This window comes from Cottoperca gobio, chromosome 23, assembly GCF_900634415.1.
Source record: "Cottoperca gobio chromosome 23, fCotGob3.1, whole genome shotgun sequence".
Lineage (NCBI taxonomy): Eukaryota > Metazoa > Chordata > Actinopteri > Perciformes > Bovichtidae > Cottoperca > Cottoperca gobio.
In genome coordinates, this window is record NC_041377.1 from 6,617,035 (window position 1) to 6,638,616 (window position 21,582).

At 41.1% G+C, this 21,582-nt stretch overlaps 1 protein-coding gene across 1 annotated transcript in view; it reads right to left on the reverse strand.

The window, feature by feature from the left end:
- LOC115028434 (EF-hand calcium-binding domain-containing protein 6-like) overlaps window positions 1-21,582 on the reverse strand; it is a 46,952-nt gene that overhangs the window by 9,831 nt on the left and 15,539 nt on the right. The window contains 11 exon segments of the mRNA XM_029462224.1: window positions 722-836; window positions 2,448-2,661; window positions 2,768-2,893; window positions 3,627-3,751; window positions 6,260-6,457; window positions 13,310-13,394; window positions 14,212-14,304; window positions 14,480-14,628; window positions 15,034-15,167; window positions 16,513-16,631; window positions 17,485-17,621. Of these exon segments, the coding sequence (XP_029318084.1) occupies window positions 722-836; window positions 2,448-2,661; window positions 2,768-2,893; window positions 3,627-3,751; window positions 6,260-6,457; window positions 13,310-13,394; window positions 14,212-14,304; window positions 14,480-14,628; window positions 15,034-15,167; window positions 16,513-16,631; window positions 17,485-17,621 (1,495 nt within the window).

The window sequence follows — 21,582 nt, forward strand, 5'->3', positions numbered from 1 at the left end:
TTTCCCTGTTAATAATTAACTGGCTACTAAATTCCTGGTTTTTGTGGAGGAATTATACTCAACAAATTGGAATTCTTGATCCATTTTGTGAATCATTCCTGTTTTCCGGCACTCGGCAGAATGCCCTTCATGTCTTCAAGCACACTGGCCATTTAACTGCCTGACCTCATTTAAATTTAATTAGAAGCACACTTGTATTCTTAATAAAGGAAACTTGATATTTATGTATAGCAAACACGACTAACTTTACGCCCTGGCTTTGTTTGATGATTCTTCTCTTTTTTTTTGTTATTCTTTCCACCGTGTTCCTTTTTATTTTTTTAAAGGGTACAAATTAGAGCGATGCCCTGCTGCTCTGTTTTCTGCTTCCAAAGCATATAATTAGCCCAAACAAGCAGAAATGAGTGTGATTCTGAATCTGTGCTTCTCCGCTCTGCTAATGAGAGACGAAGAGGCTCACTCTTAAGATACTCTATTTATAATCCCGGATGATTTCTCCAATGGCTCATGTGCTAAGAAAGACATCATTTTACAGAAAGCAGGGGGCTTATGTTTGATCACCGTGGGTGGGGTAGGAGTTGGGTGGGGACGAGAGCCTGGTGGGGAGTAGGAAGGGATTTTAAAAATCTCTATTTAAGCATTGAAAACCCTGCCATGCAGAACTGATGGGATTGCGGACGCCGCTGGTCAAGATGTTCTGGCTGCCGTTCTTCTGCCTCACCCTCATACTTCACCAGGAACACTGAGCACTCCATCCGTCCATCCCTGAGGCCCAGCACTTTAGTGAACTTGTGGAAATTCTTATCGTCCAAGATGACCCAGCTGTCCTCTAGTATCTGGGGGCAAAAGGAGAGAAAGCAAGTTGGCAGTCTGCTGCACTGCACTGTGCTTCAGGCCAGGTTGCATTGACTTCTCAGAGTCAGAACCACACCCATTCTCCAGGTACAACATGAAAACGAGGAACTTTGACCCGTTTCTTTTTCTGACCAGTAACGGAAGATTAAAAATGTGAAATGCAACACACATCGTTATATGTAGGGTTAGGGTTAGGGTTAGGCTCTTTGTTTTTTTTATGTATGCACCTACTTACTGAATTAATAGTTTTTTTAAATTGTGACATGAATTATCGCTTCCACAATAAAGAAAAGACAAAAAACACACCGGCTAGCTCACTGTTAATGCGGAAAACTGTCATGACTTCCATTAGCTTGCGTCAGCGCTGATAAGCCCCGCCCACGGCCCCGCCCTCAGGCTGTGATTGGGCAGATGATTGTTTTTCAAAAAAGAAAAGGCTCCTCTTTACCTACTCATGGAAACTAATGAAGTGCTTCACATTTAGTATTGCCAGGTCTGTGCTGCTCTCTGCTGGACAACAATAAAGTTCATACACCTCTTTCTTATCACAATGAAAAACAATAAATTCAGTTATTAAATACACAAGTAAAATAGTTTTCCTTTCAACATATAGTAATTTAATCATGGCACTGTGCATGCATACATAGAAGAAATAATAATGTGTATTGTATTTGACTTTGTTTTTGATTTAGGCAATATGACATTTACAGACAGACGGTCCTCATTCAAGTGACCTACTTGCTTTGTATCGTTGCAGTGTGGGTGGTATATTCAAATAAACGTTGTTCGACTTCCTTCTTCCCGCTTATTTGCCGGTGGGGGTCCTTCCGATGACGCAAAGCTTCAACCGGCGGATTATTATCGACATTTCGCTCGTGTGATTTTACCTCCAAATAAAGTGGTTTAAGTAAGTGACTGTACAAAAATTGATGAGGTGGGGACTTGGGCTGAATCTTAAATTTCAGTTTTTAATTTTTATTTGTAGTCATCCCCAGCAGATTAAAAAAACTAGGACCCTATCCTTTATTTAGAAAAAAACTGCAAAACCCTCCCCTGGTACGACTCGTTTCATCTTTATATACTAGAAGAGCGCAGCTCTGTTTATGTTTCATGTTGGCAAATTAGAATTCCAGTGCTCGCTAGTGATGAAAGAAGTTCTCAATTCTTTATTTAAATAAAAGTACAACAATGCAAAAATACTCTGAAATTCAAAATTCTGTAATAGCACAGGCGTGCTATAAATTGCTTTAATGTGAAATAAAGGATAAGTTGACCTCTTTTGTGCCTCAAAAAGTTTCAGCCATTCAATCAGAGGAACTTTTAACAACTCATAGATATCTGAAATGTGGCAAGAGGCCCCAAAGGGTTCCAAACCAAAAGTACTGCTGTTAGATTAGTCAGTGCAGTACTGTATATCTTATAAGGGTTTTTTATGTTAAATCTTAATCTGCAAAGTAACAACTAACTATAGCTGATGTACAGCTGGTAGTGGAGTAAAAAGTGTATTGAAGCATAAAATGCAAATACTTAAGTAAAGTAAAAAAATAAGCTTTTGTGTTTCGCTCATGTGCTTTGATTTGTTCCCCACTCACCTTCCGTATATCTCTCTCTGACAGCTTTCCATCAGAGCTGTGGGTGGTTGCCCGAATGCGGTCAGTCAGGTTGCTGTGGCGTTGCTCTAACCTTGATCTCATCCTCTGGAAAACAATGTCCAGAATGTTGCAGGTGTCTGCACTGACCAGCAGGCTGGAGGGAGGCCCCTGTCCCCTGACTGACAGTGGGGTCGACTGAGGTGATGTGCGTGGCCTGTAGGGCAGATTGTTTAGAGCTCTGTGCAGAAGGGGGCTAAAATAAAAGATGGTGTAGCGTCCATTGCCGAAAGGGTCTGAGCATTATACTCTGTATGTCTCACCTCTCAGTATGGGATGAGGATGTGTATGTTTCATCTGTTAGTGGTACTCCCAGGTTTCTGAGAAAGCCAGGGTAATGAACCAAGTCAGAAGAACTGCCATGTCTAGAGCTGGAGGTCTCACAGAGCCTGGAAACAAAGAGAAAGTTTGAAAGTGAGCCGAGAAAAACTCAAACTCAAACCATAACCAAATAACAAGCAATATTAGCATTCCTGTGGAGTCGTGTTTCTGGTAATCTGACCAATATTCATTCTGCTTTAAGCTCTATTTTGGTCTCTAGTTGCTAACTTAAGTTCTTTCTATGTTGTTTGGTGCTGGGCAGGTAGAGCAGCGCCGTTTTTATAGAGATTTCTTTCTGGGCATTCTGCTTCTGAAAACAAGGTTAATGAGAGAGTAAAATGCAGGTCAAAAGAGTAAAAAAGAAACTCAATAGAGTATTCAATAGAACTGCTGAGTATTACTTTGAGAAACACCCTTTATACTACACAATAATTGATCATTTATATAGAAAATATTGATTAGCTTAGCTTTAAAGTAAATCAAACCCTCTATAAAACAGTATTTGTACCAAAACCTATTGTCTCTAGCATATTTATTTTGTAACATAGCTACACAGTGGTTCAGTAGTTAACAGTCCAGAGTTTGAAGTCGACTGGAGCTCCTCTGTGTAATGTTTCCATGTCCTCTGGATGCTCGGGTGTCCAGAGACATACATACATGTTGGCAAATCGCTCATAGGTGTGTCTGTTTACATAGCTCTCTGACAGACTGCCCATTATTACTTTACTTACTTCTTGGAGACACACGTTTTGTCTTGATGTATTTCTGAAAGTTACTGTAATTACTGGATGCGTTTCTTACTTTGTGAAGTGTGTCTCTGAGATGGGTGTGCCATAGCAGCTTACGAGCTTCTTCAGATCTTCCCGTGTGACGTATCCAGTGTGCTGAGGGTCACACAGCTTCAGAGCGGCCAGCACTGAACTGAGCTGCTCACACAGCTGGTCCAGCAGTACATTCTCCACCTAAGTACACGCACACAAATCAAATTGTGCGTTAATAATTAACCCCTTTTTTTCTTTTGATCTCATCTTTGGTTTTCTTCTCCGTTTGATCTCATGGTGTCTATGCTATATGGCCAATGACAGCCTGAACAGGGCGACATGCTGCTTCTTCAATGGGTCCCCATATAAAGACGCACTAGGTGTGCGTAACGGAGGTTTTCAGTTGGAAGCGTCACTATTGCACAAGGCCACGTGGTGAGTCTGAAGCGGAGGAGTTAGAGGTGGACAGCCCAAATGATTCCTGTGACTCTGAGGCTGAGGAGATGTTTGTGGAGGGCCAGGATATTCTTCTGGAGATGTAAGTATATAATAGCTTATATAACTATATTATTTAACATAAAGAAGTTAGTTTGGGCTTAATTTGAACTATAAATGATTATCTTGTTGGTCGTGTCTCAGTATTGATTGGGCAGGGGGGTTGTTACTGCTGAGCTCTGGGGGTTGGGTGTGTGTGCAGTGTGTGTGAAGTGTTATTACCTCCATGGTTCCCTGTGTGCACTGCTGAGGGAGTGAACCGTAGAAAAGTAAAGAAGTGATGGTATTGTTTTTTGTCTATTTTGTAGATAACTTATTTCTTTATTTTCACATAATAGAAACACCTCAGATCAAGACTCTGATGAGGAGTGGGAGTCGGATACCTCCCGTGCCAACAAGTGGTGTAGAGTGGAGCAGCAGGAGAGCAGCTCCTCAGAAGAGGACCTCCCCCCTCCAACTCTCTGGAGAGGTAGAGGACGCAGGAGAAGCGGGAGAGGGAGAGGCGGGGATGGCAGCAGTCAACCTGGGACGTCAGCCACCCCAGCTGGAGAGAGATGGAATGGTGTAGACACCCCGGACATTACGCCACCACAGCCCAGCATTGCACCCGGACCCAAGCTCATCCTCACAGCTTCATACACCCCCCGTGAGCTGTTTACGTTGTTTTTTACCAGCTCGATGTTAGACACAATAATACAGAACACCAATATACAAGGCTCAACACACTATTCTTCAGCCACCCACCCCTGGTCTGACGTCACACGGCAGGACATGTCTTAGTACATGGCTCTGATTATTTACATGGGATTGGTGAAGTGCTCTTCCCTCACAGATTACTGGCGAGGGGGTAACCTGTACAGCTTGCTGTTCCCACGGGTTATGAATGAGTGGAGGTTCCTGATGATCACCCAGGCCCTTCATCTGAGCAACGAAGTGGTGGATGATGCCAATCAGCGGAAGAAAGGCAGAGCAGTCTACGACTTTATGGACATTGCCATTGCAAACGCCTTCCGCTAATACAAAGCCATCGTCATTGGAAAAGGAGAGGAGCCGATGAGTCAGAAGGCTTTCAGGGAGACCCTCGCCGAGCAGCTGGCACAGGAGGACACTGCTCAACCTCCTCCACCCAGAGCACATCACAGGCCAGTGTACCTGACTGGGCACTCCGGACTGGCGGAGTTGCAGGCAGTGTCGAGCAAACACGCCAGTGAAGTGCGCCTCCTGTGATGTGCCTTTGTGCTTGATGGCAAGGCGGGACTGCTATAATGCCTGGCATGTTGCCAACAACCTATGAGGAGGTTAGGGAGGGACAATGTTCACTCGGGGACTTTGTAAATATTTTTTGTTAATGGTTCGTGTTTGCTGTGTTGTTGTATTTATGCTCTACACTTTGCTTTATGCAAAAAAAAAATGTCATAGTTCAATAAAGCACAAATGTTTATACTTCACTTACTCTGTGTCATTACTACTTACAGTATGTAATATGATAGGATAGCCCTGAGTGTCACCTTTTCAGTAGAGCCCAAGATGATGCCTGTACGTTGAAGCGTTCAAAAGTTCTGGCCTTTTATCCAAGGTATGTGACCATGGTTACCAAAGGTCCTTTTGGGGTCCCCAAATGGCACAGTTTGGAAACGTCTGGTAAAATGTTATTTCTTTGTGGTTTTGTTCTGAAATTTGAACCTGAACTTGGTAATACTTGATGCCATATTCCTATTGTGTTTTACAGCTCTTACCTACCATTTCTAGTCATCTTCAGGCATCTTTTTCAACAAACATTCAGACTGAGTTTATTTTCTTCAAATTTAGTATATTCAGACCACTATTACTCAGTGCCAGAAGCACTTGGAGTGATTCTGACTGTTTTGCAAGAAAAATAAGAGAGCCATCTTTTGAATGAGACCCAGAAAATGCATCTGGTGAAAATGGTTGAAGAGCAGCTTTTAATTTACTTTGGGGTATGTCGTTTTTAGGTATTTTCAGGTAAATTCAGCCACACTTTAAGTGGTTAACACACTCACTCTTCTCCATGAAGCAGACCCCACAGATAGTTCATCAGCACACTGTATGCTCTGCCTCTCATCTGGTGTTTTATGTTCTTTCTGAGGAAAAATAGTCAAACATAGCCTTATATGGATTTAGAATGCACACACACTAACAAATGGTAAATAAGCTTACAGCAGTGTCTTCAGTGACATCCCGGGGCTCAGCGTTAGCAGGGGAGAGTGGTGGTGCCGTGTTGCCTGTGGGAGCAGAGGTGATGACCCCGGAGTCTTCAGGGTCCAGTGCATTAAGCAGCTGTGTGATGTGTGACCGTCGAGTTTGGGGCTGTGTCCCACCCGGCCTCTCCAGCAAAGGTTGCAGGTCTGTCTCCTTCTGGAAAGTAAAGCTGTGTGAGCATTCTTTTTCAAATTGTTTAGATGCAGGGATGGATATCATCATGGGCAGTGTAGTCAGGGGAAATGTGTCCCATGTTAGAACTGACCAGAGTAGAGAGCATAGAGGGCAGGGTCAGGGCCCCAAAATGAAATGTCCAATCAATGAAATGTATTATTACATATGGGGTTGTACACATGAAAAGTGACAGAAGTAGTGTAAAAGTATGAAAAATTAAAAAATATTATGTTACAAAATGAGTCTCCAAAGCCTCAACAATTGTATTCATTCTGGAACAGTTCTGTACATGGGCAGTGTTTACAACTATGATGCATTCTGTAGCAAAATGATGGCACAATGGAATATGTCAGGAACAAATATTCAAACCCAGTGGCCAAGACAAAACCTTGCTAAATTATCCAAGACAGTGCTGCTTCTTTAATAAGCAACATTCATGTTATTGTTCAGGGTGAAAAGAAAGTACTGGTTATAGTCGAATTCTTACTGACCTTAAAAAACAGATTTGAACTCTTGTTATTACATAACTGTCCCTTCAAGATACAGGCTATTTTATTTGTTAGTCAAAATGCTACTGGACAATTGATTACATGTCAATGCTAGTAGCTACTTGCTAGTTAGTTCCCTTATCAGCCCTCTTAAATGATTAAAACTATTGTATCATTCTTTTCTTTGATAGAACAACTAAAAAACATTATCTTAAAGAGCCTACGAAATGCTATTTTGTCAGTGTTATTGGGCTTGGTATATGATAGAGGTTGTATTTCTATTGTGAAATGTGCCATATATATATATATTTATTATTGATGTATTCGTAATAAATCACGATCATAACAGCATAAAAAAGACAATTTTCGGGCGATGACGTCACAAGTAGAACACAGCCTTATCTGCGTTGAAGCGTCCAGCAAAGACTGCTGTCAATTATTACGAGAAAGAACGGACAACAATCGATCGTCAAGGATAATTGTGAAGCGATGTGTTGTATGGGGATGTGGGGCTGTCTCCAAATCTAGCTTTCTGTGGCCAAAAGATGATAAAATGTCGCGTTTATGGACAAGACAAGTGCGCCGAATGAGAGCAGACTTTGCTGGACCAGGAAAACCGGGGTCGATGAAACTGAAAACAGAACGCAGATGCTGTGCCTACATTACCGCCAAGACCCATACCTGTCCACCCTCCCGTTTTTCCCGTATTTTTAACCTTTCACAAATAAAAACAGGCCTAATTTAAAAAAGTGTACAGTGGTAAAGTGGCCTCCGGTAAAGCAGGTGGCAGTATTATGTTTAACTTTAGTTGAAAAACGTTATCCGCCAGTAAACACACAGAAGAAGAAAACAGGAACAATAACACGGAAGACGAAAGCATATGGATGAGTCAGTTCAAAATACAAAGTATAGCATCACCACATACATGTACATAATTCATATATTTGTTTAATTTGATATCATTACTCTCTCAATCAATTCAACCACATCTTTTATTATGAATGTTATTAGATATTTTCTTTACGCAGACATGTATAAACATGCAATACAATTTCAAGCTGGTTTGAAAGATTTATTAGTAAAGTTGTGCTTTGTACATTTCAGACATGTCAGAAAGAAATTGCACACACACACACACACTACACACCCAATATATATATATATATATATATAATGCTTGGTTATAAAACATCTTTTTTGCAGAGTATGTTACTGAACTCTTGACCGAGACTCAATGCTTTGTGCCAAGACAATGTTGATGAGGAACCTTTCGAAGTCCCAGCTCCACTCAGCAGTCGGTGGAAGAACCAAACAGGAGGGATGCTGTTGTGCTGTATAGAAGCAGATTCAATCACTGAACTGACATTGTGTTTTGCTATTGACTCTAATAAAGTGCTGATACTTGAACGACGTGTAGTTGTCAGATGGAAACGTAGCACAGATCTTTTGAATGGCACATGATGGCATTCTGTGGTTCTTACCAAGTATTCCCCAGCAGAATCTCACCAGCTGGCGGTATGACATATAGTGATACATTCTGTAACATACAAGATAATACATGTCAATGGTAATCACTTCACATCACTTTATTTGCTTATTTATCTATGTATTCTGTAACTTTGCCAGAGTGACCATTCGACTCCCCATAAATACATCAAAGTTTCTGAGCTCTACACATTACACAAGTAACTTATTACTTATAGTAACTTATCATTACGTGGCTGATCACCTGCTTATTGTCTGTCCCTCTTTGAATACCTTTGGTAGGCTGTCTGCAACACCCAAACATCCAGACACTTTGATTTGAATCCTGGGTGATCTGTTATGCAGGTTATGTTTGCACCATGTCCCTCATATTCATTGAAGTTCCTCCATGACATCCTTTTCTTTGCAGCAGCTCTTCAATTGCTTCCATAATTGTACAGTTTTCACATGTACACCTAAATGTACAAAAGAAGAGTGGTAAGGACATGTACACAATATGCAATATCCAGAAAAACGGCCAATATTAACGTCATCTTAATTTCATTCTATGTATAGGTCTGTGTTTCACGACAGGTTCATAAGCAGCTCATAAGCCTGTTATGGTCGTACGGAGGTCGGATCTATCTAGTAGCAACTTTTTACCCGTTTCACATCATTCTCGTAAAGTTATGACATCGTAACTTCCATGAAAATGTGGTAAGTTTTACGGCTACTATAGGCAGCTGTAAGACGGTCAGTAGGCAGACACTGGCTATGTCTCAATTCAGGGGCTACAGCCTTTGCAGACTGCATTTGTAGACCGACCGATACATCTGATGTATCCTGCACAGCTGCAAGCATCCCAAGATTCATTGCGCGCCCAGTGAAAAAGATTCTGACGAAAAATGGCGCTCCTCGATCCAGCAGTAGTCGGCAAATGGATATACTTTTAAATGTAAGTATTGGGTTTCAACTCGCTCGAAAAGCTAACAGATACAAATGTTATAAAATCAAATTACCTTAAAACACAACATTTTCGCTGAAATGACGGTTAAGTTACGGGACGTTAGTGCCGATGCTAGTTAAGCTAGCTGCTCAGCAGCTGTTAGGAGCGGCTACTTGGCTGCCGGCATCCAACCTAAGTTAGCCTTTTAAAGTAGAACTTTTAAGACCTTAACTTTCAAACCTAAGAGTTTTAAATGTTGATTTATATTTTACATAGATTGTGGCGACTGTATAAATAATGCATACTTCATATTACCTGCTTGGTTTTCTGACAGTTGAATATCACTTAAGAAATCCAGTGCAATCGTTCGGATTGATTATACATATTTTATTATTTATAATATGTGTACTTATTTTGCAACTTAATCTGCGTTTATTTAGTGGTGTACAGCTAAACCTACTCTAACATTTTGTTTTGTTTTAGGGAGACGGAGGCAGAAGAGAGGAGAGCAGGGAGAGGATGGACTCTTCTCTCTGCTGGAGAAACTTGTTGACAAATTAAATGTAAATTAATTGAAATAAATAATATATATAATGATGAATATATTGTGCATTTAATTTACATGAACTATAAATGAAAAGTAATGAAAACTTAATTGATTTCAAGGTTCAAGAAGGATTTATTATGTACATATGATTTATTAATTTAGAAAAGGGATTATTTAATTTAGAAAACTACCTATCAATGAATGGAAATGAATGATCGAACAAAGAAAATGATTGAATGATTATTATAAACAAAAGTATTATAAAACAATATAACATTTACAGTATATACCGATAAGGTTTGCTGCTGGACTTGGATGGGCTGCCACAATAAAGCCCCTGGTGTCTCCTGATGCATCATCTAAAATACATTATCGCCGGGATAAAGCACATCTTCAATAATGATTGAAAATAATAATAAAAAAAGTATTATCTCTGATTCCGTAAGTTAAAGTAAGCTGTCAACTGCTTGATAACTTCAGAGAGTTGCTAGGCAACGGGAGCGGCAAAATGACAAGATTCATTACCGCCGATTGAATATTCGGATATTGTGAACTATCTTGTGCTACAAATATTGTGGGCTTATAATTTCTTTGTTTCTGGCTGGGTTGGTAGTCTTCTTACCAAACCACTGAAAGATAACGGTGCTCGCCCATGCCCTTGTAAATTTCAAAGATCTCGAGATACAACGCTCAAGCCGTGGTTTGTGAGTGAGAAGAGCGGCGATGTTATCCTCGCTAACGTAAACATAAACATTGAAAACATAGCTTTAGCATGAGCTCTTACCAGATATAAAGTGGACGCCACACACACGGGTGAATTGTGCTTTTTCTTCTGTTAAATCCTCATGAGTTATGTTACTAAACCAGCGTACGGCGTTCGGTAGACAGCAATTCATCCTTCTTTTGTGGATCGTTGTTTTTGATGATTGTAGGAAATCTAAAGAACCGTTTCTCTGGGTCACGAGTAGCGTTATGACCACAATTATACACTGCGCACACGATTGCCATTTTCTTTCAATCTTAGACGTTTAAATACAAAGAAAATTACGAAGCGTTGCAGCAACTCACACGTGAATGGCTGCCATCTTGGTTGTATATACCATCCAACATGGCTGACTTACGGGTTGGAAAATAAGCGTGACGTCACATGCACATGATCAATACGGAGATCCTGGCCTCCAAAAACCGCGAAGGCTACGTCCTGCGAAGGCTGCAGCCCCTGAATTGAGACACAGCCTATACTTTATCAAACAACGCTGTCCTCCGGTCTGTTTGTTAGCTAATAGCAAATGCTTTATATACAGCCTCGTAATATATGACGTTTCACATCAGACACGATAGAATCTCAACCGCAGAATCTTCAAGAAAGAGTCAAGTTATTAAGTTATCAAGCTTTACAGACGTCGATATGTCTAAATTGAGAAATAGTTTAATATTTAGCTATCGAGCAATTTGCGGACAACCAGTCGGGTACATAACAATTCAAGGAAACCAAGCTATCGATTCGATATAGGATAGCTTGCGATCTATTTACGATCGAGGATAAGGTTACGTTATATTATTATGTATTTATTATATATTGAGAAGTTCTATGAACTATAGTCAAATGTATATACCTGTCTGTGTTCTGTTGCCGCACAGGATCTCCGCCAAATCCAGGATCACCGTCACCATCATCCGCATGTTTGCTCCATCTCCATCTTGAATACTGTGTCTCGCGCTGCTCTGTTTCCACCACGTTAAACTCGCCCGCATGATCTAAATCCACGACACCGGCATCCTCTTCAATAAACTCCTCTTCTTGAAGGTGCAACGAGTCTATTGATGACTCACTGTCACTCAATTATGTCGAAATATCCGAGCCAGAGTCCGACATCGCCACGTCTGTCTGTGTATTCAACTGGTGGACTGTGTTCTACTTGTGACGTCAGAAAATGGCGTCGGCTGTTTCCGGTAGAGGCAATGTCAACATCGGTGGTCGACTTAAGAAATCGTGATTTATTCAATACTGCGGACATAGTGTCATTAATAACACATTGTTTTGGACCACAAATAGCATTTACTATCATCAGTAGAATTTCATGTTTATCATTTCGTAGGCCCTTTAAATGTTCCACCTTGAATTGTGTACTTAGCCTACTCGACAGCTTAAACAGCTAATTTGTTTTGAAATTGGAACTGAAAGGTTTTTGCTATTTGAGCAGCACAAAAGAGGATTAACAAAACAAATGTATAATTTATCACAATTTTAAAAACTGAGCTAAATATCTACAATGTAGATATATATATAAAAAAAAAAAGGATTTACAACCAGTGATCCATTGGTGAATACAATCCAATAGCCTACCATTTTTTAGAAGGGCTATTATATTGGAGTACATTAACAGTACATACTGTTCATGATGTTGTGTTCACTCCTTGTCAAGGTTATGATACACCATATTTAAGTGCCTTATATGATAATGCCATGTAATAATATGCATATAGACCGGCACAATAGTGCATCCATCTGATGTGTATGTTACATCGTGAATCATACACAAACAATGGGATCATAGCAATCTTACGAGCTCTTGAATGCTTCCCTAGAGATAGTCTTAAAACCATAGTTGGCTTAGAACATGCCTGAGTGAAAAACCTCATTATTGGCTGGCGGTGTGAGGACACTCTTGTTTGATCTCCCACCCGCTGAATAGATTATTAAAACAGTTGATGGATGGATTTTTTTTTCCTCCCATGCCATTAAAAGGAGGAGATTCTGGCAGATAGATGTGTGATTCATATCTGGGAGAGGCTTCACACACATACACACACATATACACACACTTCCTCAAACTTGGAAGCCGACTGTTGTTTTGTGAGTGGCGGCAGCAACATCAAACATAACTGTGAATTAATGAAAAATGCAACCCCCCTTTCCCCAAAGTTTACTCAAACTCCAAAGTTTCATCCAGCTGAAGTAGACTGATTTGAAATTAAAGAGGCAGAACTGGATGCGGAGGCGTGTTGAAGGGGATGGCTGTCAGACGAACATATGGCTAGTGACTGAGTGGCTAACCAGTGGCCATATGCAATCATCTAATCATGTTTATGGCCATCAAAAAGCTGCAGATGATGATTGGCTCATCTGTAAAGCTGTCTGGCATTTATATTTAAAGCATACACCTGAGCATGTGCCTTTGTCTCTTAGCAATCTGCTGAGATTACTCCCTTGTGTCCTGTCTGATCACATTCAAAATCACTTCTGTCTTGTCTGTTACAAGAGTTTTTGCTGTGGCTGTGCAAATAAGGGAGAGGTTTGAAAGCATTTTAGTGTGTCTTTTGTACAAGTAGGAAAATCCATTATTCCAATTTACTTTATTATTTACTTCCCTAGTCCTGACTCCTACCGTGTCCAGAAGGTGGGAAATCTCTTTCAGTCGAGGGTAAATGTCCTGGATGTTGTCTTCTTCTGGAGTAGGCTGCCCCAAGGCCCTAAGAGAGGAGATAGGTTGAAAGGAAAGGAAAGAACATGATACATTAGAATGGATATAAATGGCTGCTAATTCCTTTTAATTCCAAACAACTCTTTCCGATCAATAACCATTGCTTTAACTCGCCATCGCCTCAAATATTGGAGAATTGTCTTCTAAAACACGCATAAACGTTTGAGTTAATTTTATGTGTAAGATGATCTGTACAATCTGCCCTCTCAAGAGCTAAAAAGGTCTCTAGAGATCTTCTGCCACAGTTTGAGTGGGAGCAGTAACTAGATGGATGGGTGTTCTGGGTGAAGAGTGTAAATGGTTGCATCGTTCTTGTGTGTGACGGGTTCAGAGAGTGCAAATTTAAAAAATGTGCTTCTGAACAGCTGTGAATTAGAGTGCTTTGAAGTTGTTTGGAAATCAAAATTGAGAAGACAAACAATAAGGTAGCATAGACATTGTAAAGAGGATGATGTACTGTCCAATATTCTCAGGATTTACTTTCATATAGGACAATTCTGCTTTAGACTAGGGTTAGGGTTGAGTGCTAATCAAGGTGACTGTATCCTTAACAATGTTCACAAAAAGAGAGAAAGGCAGCATCACTTAGTGCAATTCTACTATGAATGGAAAGTAGAAGAAAAAAAGAAAAATATGGAGCCACAGATGGCTGCAAAATGATCTGTCTGTTCTTCAGCGAAGTTCAGTTTTCTAATCAGAGCAGACTCAACACAGAAGACGGGAGACCTGTCAACAACATGTGATGACCTCACCATATGTGTCGGTTCCATGTGTGAAAAGAGCTAAAGATATCATTCCAATCTGACCTGTCAATATTTGTTTCGCCCTCTTTGTCCGGGCTCGTGAAATGGCCCAAGAAGTGTTTCCACCACACTGGCCCTGTTGCTCTCACACCATAACTGCAAAAACAAAACAAAAATCCATACACATGCATGAAAAATATATTACACAGAATCGATGAATAGATCTTAAGATTGAAAGAGTAAAGGGTGGTGGAGCTTGAGGCTGAGCAGGTTGGTACAAAGAGAAACATAAGAGAAAAAAAAGAGATAAATAAAATATTGCTTTCCTTACCGGCTGGTCAGCTTCTGAAAGGAGTGAGGGTTCATGGAAAATATGAAGGTGCTGAGAATGGCCCTGAGGACATCTTGTTTCACCAGACCAGAGTGGGTGGTGTCAAAGGCCTGCAGTGCTTGCCAAACCTGGGTAGAGTTCATGCACATCTGATAAAGAAAAAACACACTGATGTACAAACATTTATATTTTAGAGGAAGACTTCTCTCTTGATCTGGTTTTCTCTCCTCAACAATGACAGGAAGTGAGTCATCTTTGGTTTTGGTTGCCATGGAGAACATCCCAGTGCGGCTCTAGGATGAGAGAGAAGAGCCATTCTCGATTCTGCCGCCTTTCCCGCAAATTAGCCTTGATTAACACAAAAACTCAAGAACTCATTTTTCTGGGCAAACATTTTAATTAGAGGTGTTCCCTCTGCCGTTTGCATCCTGACGTGCCACTTAGAGCCAATTTAGCCCTCCGTCTTTGAAGAGGGTAATGCAGGGGAGAAGGCCAGATGGTGACACGCAAATAGGAGGAATAAAACACACAAAGTAATATAATTAAGTCTGTACCTTGTCGTAGAAGAGAGTCTGCAGCTTCCTGTGTCGCAGGGCTGGTGGAGCATCACACACAATGGAAAGAGATTCTGGTGTCTGCTTCCTCCGTTTGACTTTCTCAGAGGGAGTTGTCCCTCGGCTGGACACTTCTATAAAACACAATCTCAAGAATAACTCTTGCTTCTAGAATTTACTATAGAAATATGGCCAAGATAGTTTGAGACTAAATTTCAAAGTAATCATGTAGGAGTTCTTAGACATGATAGTGGCTCCCTAGAGCCTAATGGCAATGGCAGTCAGTTGGGCCACCACTTTGGTCCAGAATTGAAATATCTCAAAAACTATTAGATGGATGGTCGTTAAATTTTTTGATGGTGACCAGAGGATGACTTCTGATGACTTTGGTGATGTCCAGACTTTTTTTCTTGCATCAACATGAGGATGACATTTGTGATTTTGCTTAAAATGTCTCAACAACTATTGGATAAAATGCAATGTTTAGACATTCATGTTGCCCTCAGGCTCAATTTTAATTACTTTAGCGGCCTGTAGCTCCCATGGACTAAGCTACATTTTTATTTTTTTGTTTTAATTACTGTCTTTTCGTCATTTGCTGGAGCACCTATGGCATATGACAGAGATACACTCATTAAGTGCAACTGACCTTGAGTCAATCACCACCCAGCCAGACCAGGCGGCCCAAACGCCTGGTCAAAGGTCACGGGAGGAGAGCCGAGATGGGAGCTAAGCTAAACCCAGCGAGGACCTAGAGCTATTCCACTACCCAGCCTTCTCCTGGCTTCTGTCCAGTCACATGAAAATAGCATGGATGAAATGAGACAAACCCAGAAACGTCGGAAACTGTTGTGCCCACATCTTTACAGAGACCTGGTTCAATCGTGGTATGGATACCATCAAGATATTGCACTTGATGGGCGTACCGCAGGTGGGACGACAGGAGGCGGATTCTGTGTTTACATCAATGATGCTTGGTGCTCAAACATAGTCAAAGTTAATGTACTATGTTTCCCTGATGTCGAATTGTCCCTGATGGCCATAGTTTTTGTTGCTGCTGTGAATATTCCTCATGACGCAAATTCCCAAAATCCAGGAAGTCAGAATTGTAATTTGTCCAATACTTTGGTTTATGTCCCATCAGCCTCAGTTACTTTATGGTTAGTGCTAATAAGAAAATCTTAGCATAAAACATAAAGAAAATCTTAGCTACATAGTTATTGTCTTAACCAACTAGCTACTTTGGGGCGGTGTATAACATAAAAGCATGGGGCCAGCTTCTTCAGAATAACTTGCAGTTTATATTACATAAAGTATTTGCATTTAGCTGAAAGGAGCACTGTGCCAAAGTAAAGCCTCACTGAGCGGCTAGCATAGCTTAGACTCATAAAAGTCTTGATAGCATCTTCATTTGTTTCACCTGCTGCTATCTCTCAATTATATTTTCTAAATACACATTTTAATCCACTGTATTTATACCCATCTTAGTGCAGACTGGAGCAATCTTGAAGTTATGGCTGTCACCAAAGCCTAGTTTGTCCAGGAACAGTTCGTAGGAAATGGTGGACTTGTTATTGGGGCTGTAGTGATTCCATAGCCTAGAAAAAAGCAAGCAGGTACTGGATGTTCATGTTTACAGTAAATAAATGGTACAGTTTTTCAGGTGACCTATAATGTCAAGAAAATCCATGTCAATGACGAGATGAGAACAGAGGTCATGCTTTATGCTTAGCTTTATCTGTTCTAATACACAGACGGAGCACATGTGTGTATGTATGAGAGTGTGTGTGGTTGTGTGTGAGAGTCCTGAGCGCTAAAACCAATTAAAGCCATTGAAAATTAACCTGTCACACAGAATCCTCTAGAGCCACGTCAAAAAAGTTGAGGACGGTTTCTTGAGTGGATTTGACTGCAGGGCCCAAAGTTTTAAAAGTCAATTAGCGCTCTCTCATCCTGAGACAAAGGCTGACCACAGAGTTAGCGCTAGTGATCTCGTCCTAGCCGACAAACAACACCCTACCACAAGGAATAGGCTTTGGAAAAAGTCGGGCCTGTGTCGCTTGGATGACACAGTGTGTGTCATTTTATTGTTTTCTCAGCAATGTCACCGCCTTCCCAGATCTCAGCAATTATTGGTACTGATAGAAATGATGCATACAAATACAAAAATAAGACCCAGATTCTTTCAGTGCAGTATAGAAATATTCTATATAGTGTGGCTGGTTGGCTGGAAACATTTCTAATGATGGATGTAGACTCATTAATAAAGTGCCATATGCTTGAATGTATGGTTTATTTGGGACAAGAAGTGACGCCTGAATGTTGGCACAGCTCACTAAGCAGTCAACTAGTCCCCATGTGTGGTGTGTGTGTGTTCCTTTGCATGTGGCTGCACAGATTTGAAGTGCCTGTTGTGTCTAACTGTGTCAGATGTATACCACAAACCCCCACCTCTGAAACTCCTTGTCTCTCAAGTGGATACAGTAGTTGTTGAGGATGCGGCGGAACTCGTGCTGCTGGATGTGTCCTTCTCGGTTGCAGTCAAACAGTCTGAACACTCTGATCACGGTCTTCAGGTTGCCTCCGATCTGCGAGGTTCACACACACAATGATTGACAGCAACAGCAACACTACACCTCAGCAGCGCCTGTGAACTCCTGAACCCGAGCGACTTGTGAGGCTTGGCTCGCCGGGGCTTTCATCTCTGTGAACATGGTTATTGACACGCATGCCTTGATCTGTGGAAGCCCGGGTCTATTCCCTAAAGTGCTGACAACTGATGAGGTGGGAAAGAGCAAAGAGGAGATGCAAAGATGGCTGGTAGACAGATGAAATAGAGAGAAGAGGAGGAGGAGGGAGTGCACTGAGGGGGATTGCGGGTCAGTGAAGCACATGTGCTTCTGTGTTTCATGACTGAAAATTGGGAGATATACTTACAGGTGATCTGATCTGAAGGATGATATCTACTTATTACTAGACTGATGTCGGCAATAGGTATTTTCATTTACAAACCAATGCTTAATTTACTTTCACCTAGAATTTCATTTAGAGCCGAGTTGTTTCAGCTCCAGTGAGGAAATGTCGAGGATGTACAACTTTAATGTTAAAAGGTTTGTAAATCATCCTTTCTGTAGACACAATTTTATCTATGCTGGAGAAAATAGATTACAAAAGTATGTCATGATCAAATCCACATGTCAACCTGACAGCTCATTAATTGCTGGGCTAATGAGAATTTTGGATTCTAAAAACAAGGTCATGGGCCAAAAATCATTTCTAAAATAATTTTCATAGCTCATCTTATGACATTACAAATTCCATTAAACCAGTTCAAATAAAACTCGGGTATATCAGCTTCCTAATGTTGAAAGCCTTACTTACAGCCATGGTGTGAGCGGTGTATTATTAAAAGCTTTTATTATACTCAGGACTCAGAAAGCCCTGGAATATTTCCTCATTTACCTCAATCATTTAGGGAGGAGTTAGGGTTAGATGGTTGACACCTCTGTCTCCCATCTACTACCAATAGTAAATTACAATATTTTGAAATGTTGTGTCGGAAATCATGAATTCATCACCAAACTCAGTATTACTTGCTTATGTGTGGAAACATGAACTTGTCACTAAACTTAGTATCACTTGATTAATCTGAGGTTAATTGCACTTTTATACTTTGATTTATGTACTATATACATCACTATGATTATTGTTATACTTTTATACCTTGATTGAGGTACCATACGCATTACTATGTATGACGTTGTATTCTCATGCTTTTGAATCAGAACTGTATGCTTTGCTATGTTGGAAAGATTAAGAACACACAGAGAGTTTCCAACATTGACCCACTTGGGTGAATGAAGCTTTGTTTAGAATGGGACCAGATAAGGAATGTGTGGGAGAAAGATGCCCGCTATCATAGCAGGTGTTGTTCTGAACTGGAGTAACCCAGGACATGAGAAGACCCTGAGAGTCTAGCTCGTATGCATAAAAACCTTGACTGTTCAGCCTAAGTTCCAAAATGTAATCAGACACCAAAGATGAAACTGTGCCAAGAAGCGTGGACATGCCTATCGCACCAACAAAGTCCACCATCCAATGGTGGCCTACACCGACCAATAAGAAGAAGAAACATCCCTCTTATGCTAGGGATATAGGCTACATGTTAGAGCTCATTCGAGGCCTTTTTGTGAAACTGCAACACAGCTAACTACTTCGGTGGTCTGTGAAGCAGTGAAGCCGATGGCCCTCATGAGTAGAGTTTTATGTTTTGCTGCACTTTTGATGTAAATAAATGACTTGATATTTAACCCAAGGGATTCCTGGTCCATATATATTCAGATTAAAATACGCAATAGTTGCCTTTCTACATTGCACATGGTATGAGTAAGGTTAGGGAAATATCGTGTTAATCAAAAGGCAAATGTTTACTGCAGGTCTGTGACTGGAACCAAACTCTTGTATACTGCATGAAAGTGACACCCCAACACCCTCACCCTAAACGCTACCTTTACTCGCTACGTAAAGGACCCACGACTTCCCAAATTGGTACTTATTGGATGCAAATCATGAGCTGCAGAACCATCCAAAATGTATTTCAAATCACGGGATACTGGGCTTCATTTAATAGAGGGTGCAATATTGGCTCCTCCTTAGAGGCAAACCAATACATGAGTCTAACTCTGACTAACACATTGAGCAGTCTAGGATCAGAGCAGCAGAGCACTGAGGAGCTACAGGCACAAAGAGATTGTATACATGTGTCATTTGGAACACCCTCACACTCTGGGAAGCTGGTTGATGAGGGTTTGGATCAGGTTAACATTGTTAGAGCTCAGTTGCAGCAACTCAGTCAGTGTGAGTGTGCGCCACAGCCAAGTCGAGCCCGTCCCGCCTTCCAATATCTCTGCCATGCACCAGCTCGCTCTGTAGCTCCGGGGCGCCACACTTACCATGGAGGAACAAGAGCAGAGATACTAAATATACCCCCGGTGACTCTTGGGTAATCAGAGTCTTCTGTCGCCCAGAGAAGTCTCCGTCTAATTGCACTCTGATTAGACGAGCTGCCAAGTCTCTCAGTGAAAGGCGTGGAGAGCCTCCCTCGTGCTGTTACACTGACATTGTCTCCACGAAGACACAAAATGGAGCAGATGGAGTAAAGTCAAGCACAAATATACAAGATGCTGACCTCTGAAACGTTATGGTTCACTATTTCTTTACGAGACGGTTGTGTTTCTATAATTCTCTTTTCAATCGTAGGGGAGGTGTTTTTTCTTCTTTCTTTTTTTTTTTACATACAGCAGTGCAACTTTTAAAATCTCCACTTTTTCTAATTTAACAACTTCAGCTATACTGTTCAAGCTTCCTTTACAAGCATAACAATTAGCTCTGCATTTACCCCATCTTTCATTGTGCCAGAGTCAGGGGAAAGAAGAGAGACACTCCACAGCAGCCTCTGCGTTTAAAAAAAGATCAAATGAAAGTGAATTTATTAAAGACAGATATAAATATGATTCTCTTCCCCCCGATCTACCTCCCTCCTGCTCCAACTTAGAGGATTCTGTGCTAATTAGAAATGTGTTAAAATCACAAAGGAGGGAGAGAGGAGATCATACGGTATTAATGAACAGAGACAGAGGGATATCATCCAATCTCCATCTCTATCTTCATCTCATCTCTCCCTCTGCACACACACTCCCCCTCTCCTTTTATCTGCCTTTGTTTTCTCCTCTTCTCAATTCCCTCGCAAACTTTGTTTCCGTTTCTTTCTTCCCCTTCTGTCTTTCAGCCCATGCCTCCCTCTGCCTTTTTTCTCCTAGAAATTCATTGATAATCAATTTTTTTTATCTCCAATTTCACCCCTTTCTTCCCCCCCCCTCACTACCCCGTCCTTCGGCAGTGCCAGCGCTCCATTAGGCAGCTGTGTTCTGGTTGGCGTAGTTGGAGGCCTGGCGCTCTGCCGCTTTTAGAGTGTTTCAGCAGCCCTCGCCCATCCGTCTGCCCACCCAGCCCCATGGTCCTTAATTAAGGAAAGCTCTGTTGTTTTTGTTTACCGGCCTGTTATATGCTAATCCAGCAAGCCCTACGTGAGCATGCCCGTCCTTACTCGATGTCTGCTTGTTACCCACAGCTGAGTAGTATCATCTCAACAGCCATGACCCAAAGTCAGGTCTGATAGCCATGTGATCACTGTGTATTCTCTTGGGTCAGTTCACAGGTATAGCAACAACTTTTTTTTTCTCCTTGACCTCTAATGGTATCTAACCATGCAGGTACTGTAGTTTATTTGTCTTTATCTGTCTACATCCCAATGCAATGGAGATGGATGTAATTTAATGTGTGCTGACAGCATTGAAATAATTCCACAACAACATTCCAACAAGTCTTTCAAGAAAGACATTTCTCTGGGTAATACACAGAACGCTCAATTTTCAGATTATTTCTTTGGTTAAAAGTAGTTTCAATGAAAACTACACAGCACGTGTACAACTATTTAGAGCCATCCGTCATGCAAAACTGAACTCAAAGTGGAAATAATTCAAACATAAG